Here is a 23,348-nt window from a genome sequence, read left to right on the forward strand (position 1 = left end):
GGTAGACTATCCGCCAGTTATCTGCTGGCTACATTATTATTATGTCTGTGATACTTATATAGGTGTCACATATTGGTCCCAAATATGCATTGCCAACAATATTTCATTGTAGTATCAACAAACCTGCTGGGAAAAGCACTGCTTCTGAAATCTAGCTACATTGTTATTACATCCAGGATGCTTATACAGGTAATGCATATTGGTTCCAAATATGTTGAAGGGATGTAGATTATCTCCTGTAATCTAATTTGAATATTTTGAATTCTTGCTTAAAAATATTTTTCTTCAATTTATGTCAACAGACATGGCCGTGACCGAGGGTCGATACGGAACTGGGTATTTCAGTCATAGTATAACTGGATGAAAGGTGACCTTTTGGGAATCTTCAAGGTCCTGGGCCTGAGATTCTTGCTGATAATATTACTAGACAGCATATCTTTGTTGACTGAATCTCACCAATGATTAATTCTAAGCCTATCTAAGTCTACATTATAATAGTTTTGTTTTGTAATGATTGATCAGTAATTATATGTGTAGACTGTCTCATTTACACACAATATGCAAAAACTCGAAGTCTGTGTTAGACTTAAAACAGATGGGGAAAACACCCGCAAGGGCTCTCACCCCACCACTTTCTGTCTTTCTATCTCTGTCTATCTGCCTTTCTCTCTCTCAAGTCTTTTAGCCTGCTGATTTTCTTTAAGCTTTGCCTTAGTTAAGTCTTTGTGTGTGTGTGTGTGTGTGTGTGTGTGTGTGTGTGTGTGTGTGTGTGTGTGACGATTGGCCCCTCCCAGTCCTGTCCATGTGTTCGTGTTTTGGTTTAGTCCATGTGCGTTTGTTTTGGTATCTGTAGTCCTGCCCCTCGTTTTGTAACTCCACCCCTGATTGTTTTCACCTGACCCTCGTCATCCCTGTGTATTTAAGCCCTGTGTTTGCCTCTTGTGTTGGCTAGTCTTTGTTTGATGTCTTGGTCTCTGTTTGTTGTTTGATTCTCTGTTTGCTGTGTTTATTCTGGTTTATGTCATGTCTGCCCCCTGATCTATCCGTGTTGGCTCTATGACCCTGGACTGTCTTGACTATGACCCTGGATTTGCCCTTAATAAATCTCGCTTATCTCAGCGTATGCGTCCACCTCCTCACTCCGTGTTAGTGTGGTTTAATGGAACTTAATAATCTGAGATTATTTTTCTCTATTTTTATATTTTCTTTATTGTACGTTTTCATGGTATTATTGTTACTTTGAAAAACATTTTTCTTATTAAATTTCATAATTCATAAAATTATAGAGGATAACTTTCTTTCTGTTGACACAGCTATGATACATTTTTACACTCCCATGAGGGGTTGCATCTCTCACCTGGCAAATCGGCCATCACATATTTGGGCTGCAAGTCAGCCAATACCGATTCATAGACCCTCAGGCGTTCCCACTATCCACCGTATGAGAAGCTCATCAGGAAGTGACACGATATAACCTCAGCTAGTCCCAATTGGGAACAGCGGGAGGACTGGGTCCAGTTTATATATAGTCAGTGATGTGGATGGGCTGTGCTCTAGTTTTGTCCAAATGACGGCATTTGGAAGCACTGTCTGATGGTGAGTCACTGGATAAACGGCTACACTAAATAATGGTAGTGTAAACATATCATGTATGTCAAATCTGTGTCCTTAATGTTTACATTTGCAGTTGTTGTCATAAATTGTAAATTGTATCTATGGAAGAGGCAAGCAGAGGATAGTATAATATCCTCTGGGGACTAATGCTAATGTCAATGTGAAACAGTGATAAGGCGTACCTATAAGGTACACAAAAAAGGTAGACAATGAATACAGACTTCAAGCGTTTTAAGGGTCCACAAAGACACCAAAACCAGAGCAAACTATACATAATTTGGTTGAGATTAATTTTATCTCTGGACTATGAATCATAAATAATCACCATTGACAGAGTAACTTAGACTAGGCTCCACTCACCCTTTAACCAACTCCACAGCAATAAAATCACTGCCATCTCCACTGTTGAACAGAATAAAGCCATCAGCAGAGGTGGTTTTGAACTGGAAGAAGAGGTGCATGGTGCTGTAGGCCTGCAGTGTTGCCAGGCCCAAGTAGCTGCCCTTGGTTTTGAATGTGACTGGGTCTGCCACAATAGAGCGCAGGCCAAAGCGAGCATTGAGCTCACAGAACTCGATGTCTCCGTTCTTGCACATGTCGATGTAGAGCAGACCGTTGAACTTGAGGCCCTGCAGGTGGCCAATGAAGCTGGACGGCGTTGACGAGGCAAAGCGGCGCTCAGTCAGAATACCTGTTTCCAAATTACTAAACTCCAGCCGTGTGTGATCGCCATTCATCTGACCTATATATGTACATTGCGAGAGAGAGGGAAAGAGACAGATGGAAAAGGGGATGGGGAAGAGAGGCAGCAGGACACACAGACCCAAGGGACAAAGAGAGAGAAGAAGCAAGAGCGAGAGATACAGAGAAAGGAAGTGAGAGGAAGATATAGTAAGAAAGAGACAAAGACAAACAGTGAAAGGAGAAAGAAAAAGGTTGACAGATTCTTCTGATCTAATCTGATCTAATCACTTTGCATGCATTAGCTGTCAGACTTGAATCCAATGAAAGTTTACTCATACCTTCAGCAACATCATCATCCACTGTGAGTTTGAAGTTTTTACCACGTCGCATCACTCTGACCGAGTGCCACTCATTGTCATTCAGCTTTTGGCCAGCATACAGAGTCTCGGGGCCTTTGCCTAAGAATGATGGTACATTAGTGAGCATTTATACATGCCAGCTCTACAAAATAACTCTTTGTGTTTCCCTTTCCCTTTTGAATTTGCCACAGAATCCATGTAGTAATGTAGTGAAGGATAATTTCATTAACTATTTTGCCAAATGTATACTCGTTTGGGCGTGCAATCAATATTTGATAAAACTTGATATATAATTACAATTTAACTGCTGTTGCTCATGAAAGGTGAACAGCTCACTGTCAACCTCAAATAACAAGGAAATATCATCTGTATAATCCGTGACCAGCCAATCACACAAGTACATAATACTGCAAAGTGAGTTCTGTATGCCTTTAAAATGTAACATCTTGATGTTACAGAGGCAAGTATGTACCTTCAAAAGCATAGAAGCTACAATAAAACTGGGCAAATTAGTGATTTCCTAATTGTTTTCTTTGTTTATGTAATGCATCATGTTATCAACCTTAGCCCATTAGTTGTTTGAATTTGCATCAGTTTCCTTTTTGAATGGTTTAATACCCCCACTTAACACACACACAGTGCTTTTACGCCAAATTTAGTTGTAGCCTGTTTCACACATAATAGTTTAGTTCCCTAATGTGTGCTAAGTTCTCTCATTTCAAATGGCCTATGCTCATCTACATTGCAGTCCTGTAGAAAAAGGAGGATGTTGTCCCTTTCCCTTTTGTAGCTTTTTTTTTGCGTGCCTCAATATGTTTGTTCCTTAAGCAAAGCATTTATGCTGAGGCAGTAATACAAGCACAAATCTCACTACATGCAGGTATGAATATTTGTTTCATTGGTTTATTTCAGGCTTTGTCTTAAACAACTGGAAGTGTGAGGATGCCCTGGAATATTCAGAAACTGAAAAACAAAAGATAGCCAAATATTTTTGGCAAAAAAAGATTAAATAGGTCAACAACAACAGACCTATGTGAGAAATAGTGACAAAGTGAAAAACACTTCGTTTCCTGCCTTGTAAATTCTGATCAGCAAAGAAGCATGTGAACAATTTGAGCAGGAAGAAATCAACAGTGAAAATGCTGCCTGTGTGCTGCCTACTTCACACAGGTGGTTGAGCATTCAAGAACTTTTCCACTACAGATTAAATAACACTTGAATAGAAGACCTCTTTCTCAGACAGAATACACAACAACAGAAGCAGAAAGGAAAGTTCCTGCTAGCACAACAATGTTATCTGTAGCCTCAGTTTAAATCATTTAAAATAATATAAATTAAAAAATCACAACAGTGGTAAGCTGCAAAATATAATTTAAAAAATGTGTAATCCATCGTCTTGGATGACCAACCCATTGTTTCTTCATTAACTTCATTTATTTTTTTGTTGTTGTTTTCACATGAATGACATTCATCAAAAAAAAAAAAAACTTTTATTCAGTTCTCCTGTTTCACTGTTCAGACAAGTCTTCTGAATTTCAGTTTTACCCAAGAATTTATCACTACAGTTTAATGTTTAATCTTACTGATTTAACTAATGTAATCAACTACCTGCCTTCTAATCATCTATGTCAGAGCAGGGCAAGCAATAATTCATTGTTATGAGCTTCTAGGGCTGAACAAGGCTTTTCCTCAGAGCACAAGGCCCTGTAATTTCTTTAGCAGACAACTTTTTCAGACTTCTCTAGGTTCCAGGGGAAGAAAAGAGAAGCTACTGTCTTCCTTACTGTGCATTAAAACCTCTTCATGAGTAAGAGCAGTTAGTAGAGTGTGCTCCAGGATGGTTCTTCAAGGGTTCTTTAGAAAAGAAAATTGTTCTATAAAGAACCATGAACACACACAGAACCTTTTGCATGATTAAAAGGTTCTTGACACCATAAAAGCAAAAAAGAAACATTTTGGGTTCTGAAGAACCCTTTCATGATACAAAGAATCATTTCATCACGCAAAGGGTTCTTTGAATGTTCATGATACTTTATAGAACCATTTTTATTTATTAAAGAATCATTGAAGAACCACCCTTTTTAAAAGTGTAGGTCAACCAAACATGCTAACAAGGCAAACAAAAAATCTTTAAGGAACAGAATTGACACATATTGTATCATAAAAAGTCTAGCAAAAAAATACACAAATTGAACATAGGGATGCATAATACCGCAATTTTCTTGCCTAATATTATGTTTACCACATTACACCAATTTCTTCAATTACAATAAGACGGATGCTAATGTGTTTACACTGTCCATGTTTACACTTAAATGTACTAATCTATTACATTTGCAGACAAGATTTGAAAATAACAACTGGAAGCATCAGCCCAGAACTCTTAGTGCATCCCCTGCACAAAGCAATCCTATGATCAAATGTTTTCTGAAACATCAAATCTATATTCTTTTCTTTTCCACATTTTTCTCTGTCACTGTTGTACTCTGCACATAGCAAACAATCTGTAGAATAATAAGTAGAGCAGGAACTTACTGGCATTACAGTTTATCCTGACACAATCTAGATGGGGAAGAATAAGTGACAGATGAAATCGCATCCTTCAAGGTTACAGCTGCAGACATCCAACAACAGTACCGCCACCTTCCGGGGACGAGCACATGTTGCAGTGGCCATTTTGGATCAGCACCTAATCTCCATTTTCTAGTAGGTCTATCAGATGTTATCAGATCATAACAGCCAACTGCCTCTTTTGGTCATTAGCATTCCAGCCTGTTGGCCATATTTTGGAAGGTTATTCTGGAAATACCAAATGTAGAGTTTTGGTAAAACGGTTTAAATCAGGTTTGACATATGTAATTTGAAACTTAATTCAGCATTTGCTTAAAGTATGTCAATAGTTATACACAGCTTGAATTTTAAACATTTCACACCTATTGGAAATTTAACAGTTAAAAGATTAATCCAGTGGCAACATGGAACCCACTGTGTTCTCTGCTTTTCTGGTGGTTTTATCCTTCATATTTTGAAACCAATTACATCCAAATTAACATTAGACAGTTGTAAATACAGCAGATTAATGGCAGATCTGATACGTTGAAAAATAACCTGTCCTGTATTCTAGGTTATGATCTAAATGGCCAGTGTGATCATGTGCCATCAACCTCAACAGAAAAGTGGGAGCAAACAGCCTCAGTCCAACAAGCACCAGCACCATACAGTGGTAAACACTTTGACTAATAACATAAAATAATGAGGCTAAAGACTAAAATCTACAGACTAGAACAACAATTTGTAGTTACATGGTGAGTATTGAACACATGCATGGTAATGTATTGCTCAGTGTTAAATGAGTTAAATGTACAACGAAAGATTTCAGCATAAGTGATCACTAAATCCACCTTAATATGCTGAGTATTGGTGTAACTTGTGACCATTTCAATGAAAGTAACTGATAGTCATGACAGTAATACAGAAAACTTTTGCATACTTTTGTATGAAGAAGATCTGGCAGACAGAATGTGTGTGTGTTTGTTTCGTGTGTGCTGCTTTGGTCACCAGGTGCAGGTAAGCTGGGTGCTCTGGTCTTGGGCTGTTTACCTAATGGGCCGCAGGCTAAGGGCCTTTGAAGGGGTGAGTACCATCTTTTAACAAGGCATGGATGATGCCAGTAAGAAAAGGGAATGGGAATGAGGAGTCATTTTCTTGATAACATGGCAGAAAAGCAATAATATTTTTTAAAAGAATCATCAATCATATTTACCTTACCATTTGAAAAGGCATTAAGCTACTCTCTTTAAAAATGTCAAAAGGGTTTTTTTATACTGATGCTTTAGAACAGCAGTCACCAAACCTGCTCCTTGAGATCTACCCTCCTGAAAACTTCAGCATCAGCCTTAATCAACCCCACTTGATCCATTTAATTACTGCTTTCAGAAATCATTGATTAGATCGGTTGAGTGGGTTGGATTTGGGTTGGGCAAAGGGCTGAAAGATTTGGTTTTAGAAGGACCACCTTGGTTCCCTAAACTAGAGAACTGACATTGCCCAAACGGTCCCTTTAGGCACCATTATTTTAGTGTACATACTTAACCAGATGTCAGGGTATTTTTAACTGACTTAATTAATGCTTGCTCAAGGTCTAAACTTTTTTCATTATCATAATCAAACATAGACAATGTTTAAATTAATATTTGAAATAAATGTCAAAGTATTCATGAAAATGCACATGGCAATGACCGGTGCAAAACGGCATGAGTTCAGAGGTTATAGTGTTAAGTGTTATAACAATGAGCGCTCATTCATATACATCAATCAGCAACACAGCGAGGTTGCAAAAATAAGAAAAAACTCAGAGCAAGAAGTATTCATGCAAATTTTAGTCAGAGATGCCATTGTTCAACTAGTTATTAACATCAATGAATAATAATGAAGCCGAAAGAAGAACAGAAAAAGAAAGAGCAGACGGCAGGTAGGGAGAGAGTTCCTGCTGCATACATTACCTAAGTTGACAGTGAGTTTCAGTTGGCCTCCGTCCAGCTCAAGCCGTAGTGTGTCCGCTGAGTCGCGGGAAGTTGCAGCCATGAGCAAACCAAAGGCATGCTGGGACATGAAGCGCAGTGACACATCTTCTGCCTCTGTGTGCATGATATTAGGAAGCACCACTTTCATGTACATACTGCCATCAAAGCTCAGAATAGACGCCTCTGTGAAAATAACAGAGCACAACACACATACACACATAATTTAACACATTACTCTCATCAAAAGAAATCACTTCCAATTGTGCAGATTTTAAGGGAAAATCAATAAAGGTTGGCAGATGTTATATAAAAAAGAAATTGTGCTTGTCTAGTGCCATCACTGAGGATTTAAAGTGAAGGTGTGTACAACCCCAATTCCAATGAAGTTGGGACATTGTGTAAAACATAAATAAAAACAGAATACGATGATTTGCAAATCCTTTTCAGCCTATATTCAATTGAATACACTACAAAGACAAGATATTTAATGTTCAAACGGATAAACTTTATAGTTTTTTGCAAATATTCACTCATTTTGAATTTAATGCCTGCAACACATTCCAAAGAAGTTGGGACAGGGGCATGTTTACCACTGTTTTACATCACCTTTCCTTTTAACAACACTCAATAAGCATTTGGGAACTAAGGACACTAATTGTTGAAGCTTTGAAGGTGAAATTCTTTCGCATTCTTGCTTGATGTACAACTTCAGTTGCTTAACAGTCCGAGGTCTCCGTTGTTGTAGTTAGCGCTTCATAATGTGCCACACATTTTTAATGGAAAACAGGTCTGGACTGCAGGAAGGCCAGTCTAGTACACATACTCTTTTACTAAGACGCCGCGCTGTTGTAACACGTGCAGAATGTGGCTTGGCATTGTCTTGCTGAAATAAGCAGGGACGTCCCTGAAAAAAACGTTGCTTGGATGGCAGCATAAGTTGCTCCAAAACCTGTATGTACCTTTCAGCATTAATGCTGCCTTCACAGATGTGCAAGTTACCCATGCCATGGGCACTAACACACCCCCATACCATCAGAGCTGCTGGCTTTTGAACTTTGCGCTGATAACAATCCGGACAGTCCTTTTCCTCTTTGGCCCGGAGGACACGATGTCGATGATTTCCATATACAATTTGAAATGTGGACTCATCAGACCACAGGACACTTTTACACTTTGCGTCAGTCCATCTCAGATGAGCTCGGGCCCAGAGAAGCCGGGGGCATTTCTGGGTGTTGTTCATATACGGCTTTTGCTTTTCATGGCAGAGTTTTAACTTGCACTTGTAGATGGAGCGATGAACTGTGTTCACTGACAATGGTTTTCTGAAGTGTTCCTGAGCCCATGTGGTAATATCCGTTACAGAATGATGTCGGTTTTTAATGCAGTGCCGCCAGAAGGATCGAAGGTCACAGGCTTTCAATGTTGGTTTTCTGCCTTCTCACTTACTTGCAGAGATTTCTCCAGATTCTCTGTATCTTTTGATGATATTATGCACTGTAGATGATGAAACCCCTAAATTCCTTGCAATTGCATGTTGAGAAACATTGTTCTCAACAATGTTGTTCACAAAGTGGTAAACCTCGCCCCATCCTTGCTTGTGAACGACTGAGCCTTTCAGGGATGCTCTCTATATACCCAATCATGACACTCATCTCTTTCCAATTAACCTGTTCACCTGTGGAATGTTCCAAACAGGTGTTTTTTGAGCATTCCTCAACTTTCGCAGTCCTTTGTTGCCCCTGACCCAACTTCTTTGGAACGTGTTGCAGGCATCAAATTCAAAATGAGTGGATATTTGCAAAAACAATAGTTTATCCATTTGAACATTAAATATCTTGTCTTTGTAGTGTATTCAATTGAATATAGATTGAAAAGGATTTGCAAATCACTGTATTCTGTTTTTAATTGTTTTACACAACGTCCCAACTTCATTGGAATTGGGGTTGTAAGTGGCCATTTCTTGAATTATGGTTAGTGTTACTATGCACCCCTTTAAAAAGAGATTTCTTGGTGCACTATTATTTTCGTGTCTCAAACCTCATACCAGCACACTTGGTATGCAAATAATAGCACCTATTGCATTAAAAGTGCACTCATTAGTGTAATTTAACTAATTAGTTAAAAAGCTCCTTGGTGGCAAGGCTCCAGGGGGTGGATGAGATCCGTCCTGAGTTCCTCAAGGCTCTGGATGTTGTGGGGTTGTCTTGGCTGACACACCTTTTCAACATTGCGTGGACATTGGGGGTGGTGCCACTGGATTGGCAGACTGGGGTGGTGGTGCCTCTTTTTAAAAAAGGGCACCGGAGGGTGTGTTCCAACTACAGGGGAATCACACTCCTCAGCCTCCCTGGTAAGGTCTATGCAGGGGTACTGGAGTCCAGCTTATAGTCGAAGCTCAGATTCAGGAGGAGCAGTGCGGGTTCCGCCCTGGTCATGGAACACTGGACCAACTCTTCACCCTCTCCAGGATTCTGGAGGGCTCATGGGAGTTTGCCCAGTCCACATGTGCTTTGTGGATCTGGAGAAGGCATAAAAAAAAAAAGAAAAAAGAACTTCCCACCCACCCCTCCTTTTTCCTGTGGGCTAAGGGGTACCTGTAGAAGTAGACACGTCAGTACTGGTCAAAGTATTGTTGGACCTAGGGGTGGGAAATAGGACATCATATTGTGATGAATTACCTCACAATATGCCACTGCTTTTCAAAACAAATTGTGGATAAAAACACTGACCAACTGCATGCTTCATTATAAAGAGAGCATACTTAATCCTGTTAAACTGGATTTAGTACAGTACTGTATGTGAAACACTGAATAAAAATCATTGTACTCAAAGATAAAACAGCTACATTTCAACATAGGTAAACCCTTAGAGACTTCCTGGAACTTAAAAAAATATGTGTATGTAATTTTTTGTAGATTTTATCCAATAGAATCAGGCTTGCCAAGTATTACAGTACTCCTCTTGTTTCATTGTCAACCTCTGGATGGAAACAAATAGGTTAAATAACTCAAATTGTGATCTGAATATTGGCCAATCAGTAATTGTTTTTCTCCATGGCATCTACATGGATGAAGATAAGTACTAAAGCTAATTGAAAAAACACCTAACTTCTTAGACTAACGTGTTAGATTAATGTGTTAGCATTATCAGTGCAATTACGAAGTGACAGAGGAATCAACCAATCACGTTTCCATAGGGATGCTAGTGGAAATTATCATAGAGCTGTGTTTGTGTTCATATTTTGACAAGGTTTTGACATTTCTTGCTGGAATTGATGGTCTACCTTTTTTCGCCATTGCATTTTGTGATATATCGTATATCATAAAAGTTGTATTTTTGCCATACTGGCCATCCTATCAGGCTCTAATTCATGTTATTTCTTTCAAAATTTGATTTGTAAATACCCCCCCCCCCCATTTGGTGCTTTTAGTTCAAATTCTGTTTTTAAAGCCTTCCTTGGTACCCCAGAAAATTAAAAGAGAGACTACACCAAAATTTCAATGGTATGTATGAATCTCTTTAAGAATACCACAATATCATCCAGCAATTATGCACTCATAATACCCATCGATTCATCCCACATTAGCATACTAGCATCCCCCCTAGCACTGTAACACCTGCTGTGCCACATAGAAGTATTTTAATAAAGATGGTTTCACACACTCAGCCACCTGCCTACCCATCCATGCATCACACACGTGCGATTTGATGTATCTGATTATGTATGTAATGACCTCGCTCAATGTTTTTATGCCTTTGAAAAGTAACATGTAAAAGGAATAAATGGCACCTTATACACGCAGCACAGAGGGAGTTTTCTTAGCAATGAGATCAACTACTGTCTTCAGCTCATTTTCCATAGTAATGAAGAGATGTGCTTTTCTCCTACAAAAGGACTGCAGTGAAAATGGAAGTCAGCAGCACTTTCTATAATTACGCACAAAATCGTTAGTGACAGCAGGGGAAAAGGTTATTAAACATGAAAGCTGTGCTGCGTGGCACTCGGTACTTCATCTGTGAAGCATGCTATCCATGGTGACAGGTTACACAAAGTAAACAATGGAGAATCACAGCAGCATTGTTAAACAGCCAAACTGATAATAGACAATAAACCTATCAAAAAGCTGCCTGCCTTTATTTAAATTAAGACTAATTATCTTTCTTCCCATTTATAATGAGCATTCACAATTAAGAAGTAAAGCCAAAGTACATCAACAGCAGCCATCATCATGAAAGGCCTAAAATAACAGCCCATTATAGACCTACCTACTAGATTTTCTTGCAGCTACACCCTTTAAAAATGGTGCTCGAAAGGTTGTAATGGCAATTGTAACATAGAACAATGAACACCCAAAGAACAATCTGAACCATGACTACATGGTTCTTCTCTACCTGCTGTATATGGTTCTTTAATAAACCATTTCCAAAAAAATTTAATCAAGAAAAAAAGGGTTCTGCTATTGTTCAAAGAATCAATTTAAAAAATATAAAACATTTTTTTATATGAGTGTGGCTTTGGGTTTTATTAAAAATGCAATATGATGTTAAGCAAAGTATATCATTGCTCCCATAGGAAAATGCTATGGATAGGGAGGGATTGCAAGGCACTCAGGAAAAGAAGTAATAAGAGAGAATTAACAAGGAAGGAATTAACCTTTAATAATTACTTAACAAGTTTACAGTTTGTTCCTATATAGATAGCATATATAAAACTAAAGGTAGAAAAAGATTAAAAATATAATTACAAGTAAAATATACAATTACAAGTAAAAAAGCGAAAAATATTTACATTGTGACAATATTTTACCCAAATTGCACCATATCTTTCCCCACTAAACTTCACATCATTGTTCTTTATCGTCCTCCCTCTCCTCTAGGCTACTTCATTGATGAGTTAGACACTCTGAGTCTCTTCTCCATCGATGAAACTCCACTCATACTCTTGCGCGACTTCAACCTGCCATTAGACAAGCTGCAGTCATCCTGCCTGTTACCACTGCTATTATCCTTCGACCTCACCCTCAACCAGACTCCTCCGACACAGAGACCTATCTTTCTCACTCTCCCTCCCTGTTACTCCTGTCCATTCCACCCCTTTGTGCTCCTCTTCTCGGCGCAACTTGCACTCCACGCCTTCCTCATCTTTCACCTTAACTATCCTGACCACCCTTGCCCATCCTGACACATTTTCCTCTCTCTCACTGAACAAGGCTACAGATGCTTTCCTTTCTTCACTCTCATCTGCAGTTAACTTTGTCCTCTCTCCTCCAGGCCAGCAAGATCTTCCTTTCCTGCCCCCTCGCCGATGGGTGTCCTCCGCAGCAACCGACAAGAACTAAGGAAGGCTGAGAGAAGGTATAGGAAATCCCAGCTCGACTCAGATCTTCACTCCTACCAATCTCTCCTTTCCAAGTTCTCACTCGAAATTACTGCTGCAAAGTTATCTTTCTACAGAGGGAAACTGGAAAAATCTGATCCATGCAAGCTCTTCAACATTTTCTCCTCTCTTCTCCACCCTGTTCTCTCACCCCTGAGGATTTTGTCACCTTTTGAGGAGAATGTTGATAGAATCCGCCAGTCTTTTCCCTCTGTCACCACTCCTTCCACTAGACCACCTCCTCTCGTTCTCTATTCCTTAAACTGTTTTTCTTCTCTTTCCACAGATGCTGTCCTTCAACTGATCAAATCCAGTAACCCAACCACCTGCCCACTGGATCCCATCCCATCTGCATTGTTTCAGTCAATCTCCAAGGACCTACTGCCTTTCATCACTTTTCTCATCAACAAGTCCTTGGCATCAGGTGAAGTTCCATTAACTTTCAAGACTGCAAGAATACTTCCCATCTTGAAGATAGAGAAGGGAAGGAGGGCAAGAAGGAGATGAGGTTGGTAGTGGTTAGATTGCAAGAGGCGATTAGAGTAAGTGCTCCCTGAAGAGCTCTGTCTTCAGGAGTTTCTTAAAAATAGCGAGGGACGCCCCTGCTCTGACAGTGGAAGGTAGCTTGTTCCACCATTGGGGAATCAAGTATGAGAACAGTCTCGATTGCTTTGTGTGAATGTTTGGCAAAGCTAAGCAACGTTCATTGGAGGATTGCAGCGGCCGGGCGGTGCTGTAAGCCTTTAGGAGCGAGTGCAGGTATGAAGGAGCCTGCCCTGTTAACACCTTGTAGGCAATCGTAAGAGTTTTAAATTTGATACCAGCAGCAACCGATAACCAATGGAGCTCAATGAGCAGTGGGGTGACATGCGCCCGTTTTGGTTGGTTAAAGACCAGACACGCTGCAGCGTTCTGAACCATCTTCAGTGGTTTTACAAAACAGGCCAGGAGGCCCATTAGTATGGCATTGCAGTAGTCGAGGCGTGAGATGACCACTGCTTGTACCAAGAGTTGGGTGGCTTGTTGTGTTAGAAACGGCCGTATCTGTCTGATGTTGTACAGCGCAAAGCGGCAGGACCGAGCCACCGAGGCAACATGGTGCGTACAGGAGAGTTGGTCATCTACCATAAATAGTGAAAATAAAAAAGAGAAGGGGTCCCAGTACCGATCCCTGGGGAAACCCAGTGGATAGCGAGTGGGCTGTGGAGAGCTCTCCATGCCACGACACCTTGAATGAGCACCCAGTGAGGTGCGATCTGAACCATAGTAGCGCATTGTCTGAGATACCCATGTTTGATAGAGTAGATAGGAGAAATTCATGATTGACTGTGTCAAAAGCGGCTGAGAGGTCCAGCAGAATGAGTACTGAGGACTGTCCTGCAGCTCTGGCAGTTTTTAGTGCCTCAATCACAGATAAAAGAGACGTTTCAGTGGAGTGCCCTTTTTTAAAACCTGATTGATTTGGGTCCAGGAGGTCATTCTGGGAGAGGAAACCAGAGACCTGACTGTAGACTGCTCTTTCTATAGTTTTGGAAAGAAAGGCTAGTAGTGAGACTGGCCTGTAGTTATCAACCTGGGCAGGGTTGGCATTTTAAGCAATGGTGTGACTTGGGCTTGTTTAAAGACAGTTGGAAACACACCAGTAGTTATGGAGGCATTGATGGTGTGTGTGATAGCTGGGATGATAGCAGGTGCAATGATTTGTAGTAGGTCGGTAGGATACCCATGCTTGACAGCTCTGATGTCAACAACTACAGACGGTATCACTTCTTTCTTTCCTTTCACAAATTCTTGAACGCAGTCTATAATCAACTTTCTCTCTTTCTCACACAGAACCAGTTCCAGGACCCCAAACAGTCTGGCTTCAAACCAGCACACTCAAAAGAAACTGCCCTCATAGCAGTGACTGAGAAGCTCCAATCAGCAAGATCAGCCAAATTATCATCTGTCCTGATCCTTCTTGATCTCTCAGCAGCTTTTGACACAGTCAACCATATGATCCTTCTGGACATCCTCACCAACCTTGGAATCTTGGATATGCGTGGAAGTGGTTCAAGTCCTATCTGGAGGATCACTCTTATCAGGTAACATGGAGAGGGTTCACATCTTCTCCATGTAGGCTCTCCACTGGTGTCCCACAAGGCTCTTCTCTTTTCTCTTTACACTAGCTCTCTTGGTGATGTAATATCTTCTCATGGCTTCTCTTATCATTGTTATGCTGATGACACTCAACTAAAGTTTTCTTTCTCACCCTCTGACACACAGGTTTCCAGTCGCATCTCGGCATGTCTGTCTGACATCTCTTCATGGCTGGCAGCTCACCACCCGAAGCTCAGTTCTAGCAAGACTGAGCTGACATTCATCCCTGCAACTACAGGTCCTCATCGTGATCTCACAGCCTCATTCGAGAACTCTCTGATTGTTCCGTCTGTAGAGGCAAGAAGTCTTGGTGTGACTCTGGATGGCCAGTTATCATTCTTGACTCATTAGCGAACCTAACTCGGTGATGCAGATATCTCCTGTACAACATCCGTAGGATCCGACCCTTCCTCACCCAAGAGGCTGCCCAGGTGCTAGTGCAGTCTCTTGTTATCTCAAGACTTGTTATCTCAAGACTACTGCAACTCGCCCCTGGCTGGTCTTCCCATGTAGGCCATCAAGCCTCTGCAACTCATCCAGAATGTGGCAGCACGGCTAGTCTTCAATCTACCCAAGTTCCTGGCACCCAAGTGATGGAAATGAACTCCCCCTGGCTGTCTGAACAGCAGAGTCTCTTGCTGTCTTCAAACGCAGTCTGAAGACACATCTCTTCACACAGCACTTACATGAACATTGAATTAAGTATTGTTTGCAATATATTGTGCTCCACTTGAATATCACTGCAATATTGTATTGCACTGTGTTTTGTAGTTTACTTTATTGTTGAATGCACTGTGTTGTAGTTTATTATATTGTATTGCGTGGCTCTGCATGGCACAGAGTTCTGTGCTCAACTCTGTTCCTTTTTTCTGGGTATCTACACTGACTTTTGTATCTAGCAGTACCTGAGCTCAGGACTGTCTTTTTCTCTAACCTATTGGTAACTAGCAAAGATACTTTCTCTAGACAGACAAAGCACTTCTTGTGAGTCGCTCTGGATAAGATTGTCTGCTAAATGCTGTAAATGTAAATCTGTGCAATATAATCAATAATTTAATTTAAGATTTTTATAGAAGGAAAAAAGTTTTTTATTCCATGTAATTATATTAGTTTATCATTAAATGTTCACATAATGTAAAGGGAACATGATGTTTCAATGTGGTCTAATCATAGGTATTACAGTGTTGCAAAGATGGCTTGCAAAAACTACAATAAACATATGCGTGTGTAGTCATACTGTGTTAAAACTTATTTGAAAAGCAATGACCCACTTGTCCCGTCAATTCTGTCAGACGCACTTTCCCCACTCTCTGTCTGTTGGGAATGGTTCCACTGCACTTAAGAAGCTTTAGGCAACATTATCCACAAGTAATCCTGATCATGTGACGTGATGAAGCATTAGAGTAGCCAAATAGCCACAGCCTGCAGGGAATCTGTGATCAGTGCACTCTGACAAGAGGCTTTAGATTTACTCTTCAGCATCCCACTATGCTGCTTCAGCATCCGTTATGTATTGCATGCATGCAATAAATACATGCAATCAATAAAATCGACATTTGTACAAGTGTACTGCTGAGCACCATGGACACCTCCCACTTTTCCAGTGTTAAATAAATAAATAATCTATAAAAAAACAAAAATGACTGCAGCAAAACAGTGTCTGTTACATGTTTTATTTTTAGATGTGAAGCACCTCATGGACCAGGCTTTTAACTCAATCTTTAACAAAATTTTCTAGGGGGAACTACTGGCATTGTAGGGAAAATGAGACAGTGAGAAAGAGAGAAATACAAGGTCCTTTCTAATGTAGATGTCACTACCAGTTTTGACCCAGAAACCTGATTTGGACTACACATACACGAAAATGTGTATCAACTACCCCGATCTGGACTACTTAGAAATGACATACCTTTGCTGCACCTCTGGTGATCAATGTAGGACTATATAAGAAGATTGGAGACTGCCAAAGACAAAGGACATGCACCAGGCAAATAATAGAGTGCACTAGACACTTTAGTGGCCACCTGAATTCACACTGTGTGAGCACTGGCCAAGCCCTCAAATGCTTCCACCCACAGAACAAAGCATAATGATGGCTTGGAAAGTGAAATATTTATGTAAGGGTAAATATTGAGTTCATTTTGTGCAAAAAGTTTCAAATAAAATAAAATCTACAAACAAAATGTAAAGTACCAAATGTCTTGCAAACCAACAAAGATTACTACTCATTTTCCCTCATTCTGATATAAATTTCTCCAAATTTTTTTTCTATTTGCTGATTTTGAGACATTTTTGCTTCAGAAATCTTTCTTTTGCTTTTGACTTTTGGCACATTTTACAGGGGGGTGGGTCTTAGAAGAGAGTGTTCAGCTGCGCTCTCTACTGGTAAACTGAACTGGAGTGACAGATCTTTTGACCCAGCCAATCAGTGTGACCCAACATGGCAGAACAGGTCGTACAGACTGCTGCCTTGGGTGAAGCATTGTACTGGCATGTCCAACATTATTAGCAATGTGTGTCACATTTCTTTGGTTAAAATTATTAATGTAATACACTCAAATTGTTAATGTAACACATGTTTATGGGTCCTGTGTCAACCTATTTAAAACAACTGTTATTTTGGTCATTGAAGAACAAACTTAGTTGTTTATGAATGCATGAAGCTGTACCAACTAGCAGTGTCTGTGCTATCTAGGCTAGCCATGCTGGTAATGGAACTAAAATGATTATATATGTAAAGTTAGTTCACTGTATAAATATAAAGATGGTGATTTGGAGTGATTTAAAAATGCTGCAGGTAGAAACAAAGTCCTTATAGTAAAAGTCTGTTCGCTCAGTGATCATATTTGCAATGTGCCGGCAGTTATTTCAAGCCATGAAAGAACAGACTCCCATCTCTTTGAATAGGGATAGACCTAAATACTCAAAGCTCAAATTCAATTTAAAAAGTAAATTTTTAATCACTGGTGAAATTGGACAAAAATCTAAAATATTTTGCAGTATTTGGCTCAGAAACACATAAAAAACATGATTTTTTGGGTCATTCTGGCTACTGCATTTGCGTAGATCTCCATACCGGTCCCCATAGTTTGTACACTTTTTAAACAATGGAATTCCATGACTTTGCCATTACTTTTTCATAACATAAAATTAAACTTCCACGCCAATGTTAAACTTCCATGCTAATGTTAAGGACCATTCTAATTTTGTGCACTTTACTCATGATATGCAGTCAATGATGATTTTTATTTCATTTGCTTAAAATCCATAAAATTAATGAAACTTGGCAAGCATGAGTTCATTAACTTTAATAATGTTAAACCTTAATATGACCTGATAGCATACTGTGATATGTTTGAAAATACTATGACTCTGGATTCTGGATATGTTAAATTAGTGCCCAGCACAAATTTAACATATAGAGAGCCATTCTGAGAGGAAAAAAGATTTAAATAGCTATTTATATGTTATTTTAATATTAATTTAATATTCAAATTTTAAGTAGGTCAAAATGAAGTTTAACTGGATTGACTGTGAATGAAATTTAAGTCAGACCCACGTACGGATATCTGCACCAGGTTTAACACCCCGATCTCATAGAACACATCTGTCTTTTGTTCAATACATTAATGTTCCTTAATTTCAGAGCCTACATATTTTGTTTTTTTGTCCTTGCTCATCTCTCATTTTAATGTGCGAACACATCCTTTAGTTTGATTTGTAAAGAGTGGTTTAGCATCTTGTTATAACATATAACGTACACACGTTGTGCTTCCATGCACATCATGATTAGGTGGACATTGTTCTCCATTTCATTACATTTAGCACCATATGATTAAAAATCAAATGAGTTACCAATAACAAAGGCACATTTATTTAGCCAGCAAAGTAGGTTACTTATGTTCCATTTGGGAGGGATTAGTTTTACATGGTGTTGGTAGGTATTTACTAGGCCAGAGTTTCTTAATGATTTCAATCCTGTCTGCAATGTCAGCGACTTCTCATGCAGTTTTTACAGTATTTAGGAGAGGGATGTAATGAGAGTCAGTTCACAACTTTGAATATCCAAAGTACAACAGACTGCATAAAATCAAATTAACGAGCCTCATACATCAACTGTTTTTAAGAAATTTCTTCTTAAAACCCACCTATGAAGATGCATTCACTGTTCACTAATGTTTTATTATTTGGGATTTGTCCTTGGGACGTTCCTCAAGAACAAATTTAAGAAAAAACTTAGGCCCAATGGGAGTACCTAAGCAGTCAGTGTGTCATTGTTTTTTTTTTTTTTGTAGCTGTAGCATGTGATGTTCATTTAGCCACTGTAGTACAGACCAAGCACTGTGACTCAGTATTAGTCATGCAGGTCTTGATGTGAGAAGAAGCAGTGGTGTGTTTTGCCCCTTACTTTTGGCTTGTTAATTCGTCTTCTCTAGTGTTCGAATGTCAAATATTTTCCACAACATCCACGTCCTAGATGTTACACTTTAACTTGTCAATATTCATATTAACAAAATGTTAGTATAGCAACCACGTGCAGAAACATATACAGATACAATCTCAGTGCTTTTTGTGATCTAGACTCCAGTACTTCAAATACGATGAGATGACAGGAAGTGAATTATTTCCATGACTTTTCCAGGATTTTTATTTTATGTCAGAAATATTTCTCTGTGAGAGCAGTGTGCCTGTAGAACATTTGCATACTTTAAGTCAACAACTGTTTTGGCTGAAAATTTAATGTGATATCTGCCTTTTCATAGTACTGTGTGCACATGAAACATCCACTGTTTGAGCTAAGTGACTTTTACATATCTATACACTAGATGGCTCTGTACTACACTAAAGTGATCCTAAATGTTCATGACATTTTTTAAACGAGAGAGAGACAGAGACAGAGAGAGAGAGAGAGAGAGAGAGAGAGAGAGAGAGAGAGAAGGAGAAGGACAGCAGCACTGAAACTGATACAACAGAGCATCAGTGACTGGGGCAGGCATATTTAACAGAGCGAAGTGTCTGGTCTGATTATGGGTATCATGGCTAAAGTCTGACAGAAAGAAAATAATGGGTAGGGAATGATTGCAAAACAGGACTCCAGTAGTTGGCTCTACCCCAAACTCTGACCTCTCTTCACTGCTTGCCTTTGTCCTATTCTATTTGTGTTTATGTATATATAGCTCTGTTCACTAGGTGCAAAAGATGGCACCACCTAATGTCCACTATAAGCAGTGTGCGGATAACCACATCCACCAGCATATCAGCTGGTACTACCCATTGACTTTCTACATAATATTTTAGGGTCTGCCAAAGATTATGAAAAATGATGTAGAACACATTATTCAGACATTTTCATCAGCCCAGACAAGTTAAAGGAATAATTATGCGTCTTTCAGACTTATAGTATTTTACTAACCTATACACCGCCAATGCTGCATTGCTTTTACGCAGTAATAGCATACTTTGCAGCTTGTCTGCAACTGCCACTAGAATTATGTTCAAAGGAATGCTTGTAACAGATGCTTTACAATCACAAAAACAAATATAATTGGGAGTGTATCGTGTACATAATTCTTTGACACAGCTTGGAAGAACAGCAAAATCTACCCCTTGTTTGTGTGTGCATGCTGCTACTGCTTAAAAGTGACAAAGCGATGCAGGTAAAGTAGAATTTCTCTTGGGTGATTTTTTTTTTTAACTTGGAATTTTGCAGCTTTGTTACGAAGAATATGGCAGGGGTGTACTTTTTACATGACTAAGAATGGTAGGAGCTGTTGGCTGTTCATACTGAGGAAATAACAGTCTGTTTAACAGGACTTTAGTGGCAGATGTGAAGCACGCACACACAAATGTGAGGCAGATTTTGCTGTTCTCTTGTACACAATAGACTGTCATGGCTAAGTTTAGTGTAAATGCTAAGTGTAAGACATCTGTCACAAGAGTGTTTACACAAAGCCTCGACATTACTGGTAAAAGTATCCCGGTATTATTGGGATTGCGTGTAAGATTGCTATAACACTAGCTACATAGATTTCACTGGGTAGCAAGAATCCAATAACTTAATGTCCGATAGAACTTTTCTTTGTAAATGTCTTGTAAATTACTACCTACATTCTGAAGCCCTGGTGTCTTTTACTCATTGGCCCTGATGATAATGTGCTTGCTAAAATCTCATGTAGAAACTGTATGTGAAGTACCGCTGAGACACCAGTGGATGTTGCTATATGCACAGTGCTTATAGTGGAAGTTAAATGGCACACTCAGGTGCAACTAGCAAATTCAGACAGTATTAGTTTTACATGAAGAGGTGGGGTAACGTTATTATTTCCAGCATTTCTCAGTGATTTGATTCTCTCCGAATGTGCTATGTCAGTCATTTTCACTGGCTGTAGTCTAGCAGTAAAAATTCTGGCACCTACAGCTACAGAAATGACCTCAAGTTAATATTAATTCCATGTTAATCAGCATGTCAGTGAAAATGTTATAATATCCTGTGGAAAGTGAGTTTCTTAATTATAGAGACACTTGAAGAAGTGTTGGGGACAAAGCTAAAGCAGTTTATTTAACTTTTCCCATTCTACCTTAAATGTTGGGGCACTATTGCTATTGCAAGGCCTAAAGAACCAGAACTGCTGCACCATTTAAGGTGGAATGAGAAAATTCAAACTAGAAACTGGCATATAGGAAGCCAAATTTAACCTTGTTCTCTGTGGCTAAAATCACGCAGATATGTAATGTTACTGTCCTGTCTCACATGTACAACTCAGAACATGAAAAAAAAAATAAATAAAAAAACATAAAAAAAGTTTGATTGATTTGATTGATTAAGCAGTGAAGTTGACTCTGCTGTAAATTTACAAGCTAATGGTGATGCTAATCACACTGTATTTATTTCAAGGTTAACTCACATATTTTAACATCTTTTCTACTATTTTCTGGAGTGAAGACTGTGTTTAAATCAAGTAGCCACTCTCATCTGTCATTTGGATTGTGGTTTCTAATGTGGTGTGAATCATTCATAAACATTACAGATGTCTTAAGGTAAATTGGCATCACCCCATCTCCCCATGGAAAACTGATTACATCTGAAGGGCTTTAGTCATGCATTTATTGCAATTCTCAGCCTCTTTAGTTTTTTGGTTTATTGTTTTCCAGAGTTCTAGTTGCATTTTACCCCCATGTTTTTGACCCAGCCTGCTTGTTTTACTGGCCTGCTTGTCTGTCTGGACCTTATCTAGGATATGCCCTGTTAAAACAGATGTAGCACTTATATCTAGCTGCTTCAGGCTATCAGCTGTTTTGTTGTCAATAATATTTGTATTAACAATTGTTTGCCCAATTTACATATTAACAACCAGTACTGAAATGAATTACATTTGTGGAAAGGGCAGATATTTTTATCTAGAGCAACTTTACATTTTTGTTACAAATCATGTTACAAATCATGTTACAAAAGTAGGTGAATTTACTGTTAGAAGTGTAGCCCACAGACTATTATCAGAATAGTATGGTGTGCTTGCCTTCTTGACAGGGCATGGTGCTTGCCTCCTTGGCACTACTGCATGGTGTTATCCACCATGCTATATTAGCCACATATATGGAGACAGTTTGGGATTATGCTTCCTTTGTGTCGTGATATATATATATATATATATATATATATATATATATCACTGGGGCAGTCGTGGGCTGGAAGTTAGGGATCTGGCCCTGTGACAGGAAGGTTGCTGGTTCGATCCCCAGGGCCGACAGTCCATGACTGAGGTGTCCTTGAGCAAGACACCTAACCCCCAACTGCTCCCCGGGTGCCGTGGATAGGGCTGCCCACTGCTCCGGGCAAGTGTGTGCTCACTGCCCCCTAGTGTGTGTGTTCACTAGTGTGTATGTGGTGTTTCACTTCACGGATGGGTTAAATGCGGAGGTGGAATTTCCCCGGTTGTGGGATCAAAAAAGTATCACTTAACTTAATATATATATGTATATATATCATGACATAATCCCAAACTGTCTCTTTTCAGCCATGTAGTAAATAGGTCAAGCTCATCTTGGTTCTTGTTCATAATTCTCAGAACTCTATTTGCACTTATTATTATCTCGTGGCAACCAGAAGAGGTTGAAAGCTCTTTTAAATTGTGGTTCCTCTCAAGGTTTCTTCCTATGCTCTTTCCTTGCCCTAGGCTTGCACCCATTGTTCTGCAAAGCTGCAGTGTAATGCCGTCTGTTGTAAAACTGTTATACAAATTGAACCAAATTGATTTGAATCTCCATTTAATATAGTTTTTTTTTCCTGTTAATTATGCATGGAACAAATTTCAGCTGATGTTAAAGTCAAAATGGAGACTTGCGAGTTGCTCCTTCTGTAAAAGTACCCAAAGCCCAGCCCCTTTTTCCCCCTAACATCTCTGCTGGAAACAGTGTAAAAAAAAATTCTCTCTCTCTCTCTCTCTCTCTCTCTCTCTCTCTCTCATCTCTCATATCTCAGTCCCCTTCTCAGCACCCAGCTCTAGAGCTCTGTCAATTTCCTACATGACTGCGCCCTGCAAAGCCACATTTCCTCTGACATGTGTAGGAGGAAGGGAGGGGCACACCAAGTGGTTTGTGTGTGTGTGTATGTGTGTATTATATTTCTGATGCCACAAAGCCAGTCAAACACTG

General features: G+C 39.4%; 1 protein-coding gene across 19 annotated transcripts in view; it reads right to left on the reverse strand.

The window, feature by feature from the left end:
- The window catches only part of nrxn3b (neurexin 3b), a 327,545-nt gene that overhangs the window by 190,284 nt on the left and 113,913 nt on the right, over positions 1 to 23,348 (reverse strand). For all 19 annotated transcript variants that reach the window (XR_005130195.1, XR_005130194.1, XR_001856481.2 and 16 more), the window contains 4 exons: positions 7,160 to 7,363; positions 5,193 to 5,219; positions 2,637 to 2,756; positions 1,975 to 2,356 (listed from right to left, as the gene is read on the reverse strand). Coding sequence is in view for 16 of the 19 variants with exons in the window: in XM_017681460.2 (XP_017536949.2) it covers positions 1,975 to 2,356; positions 2,637 to 2,756; positions 5,193 to 5,219; positions 7,160 to 7,363 (733 nt within the window). In the remaining 3 variants the exon portion in view is untranslated. The remainder of the gene's footprint in view (positions 1 to 1,974; positions 2,357 to 2,636; positions 2,757 to 5,192; positions 5,220 to 7,159; positions 7,364 to 23,348) is intronic.

The sequence above is a fragment of the Pygocentrus nattereri genome, chromosome 4 (assembly GCF_015220715.1).
Source record: "Pygocentrus nattereri isolate fPygNat1 chromosome 4, fPygNat1.pri, whole genome shotgun sequence".
Taxonomy (NCBI): Eukaryota; Metazoa; Chordata; class Actinopteri; order Characiformes; family Serrasalmidae; genus Pygocentrus; species Pygocentrus nattereri.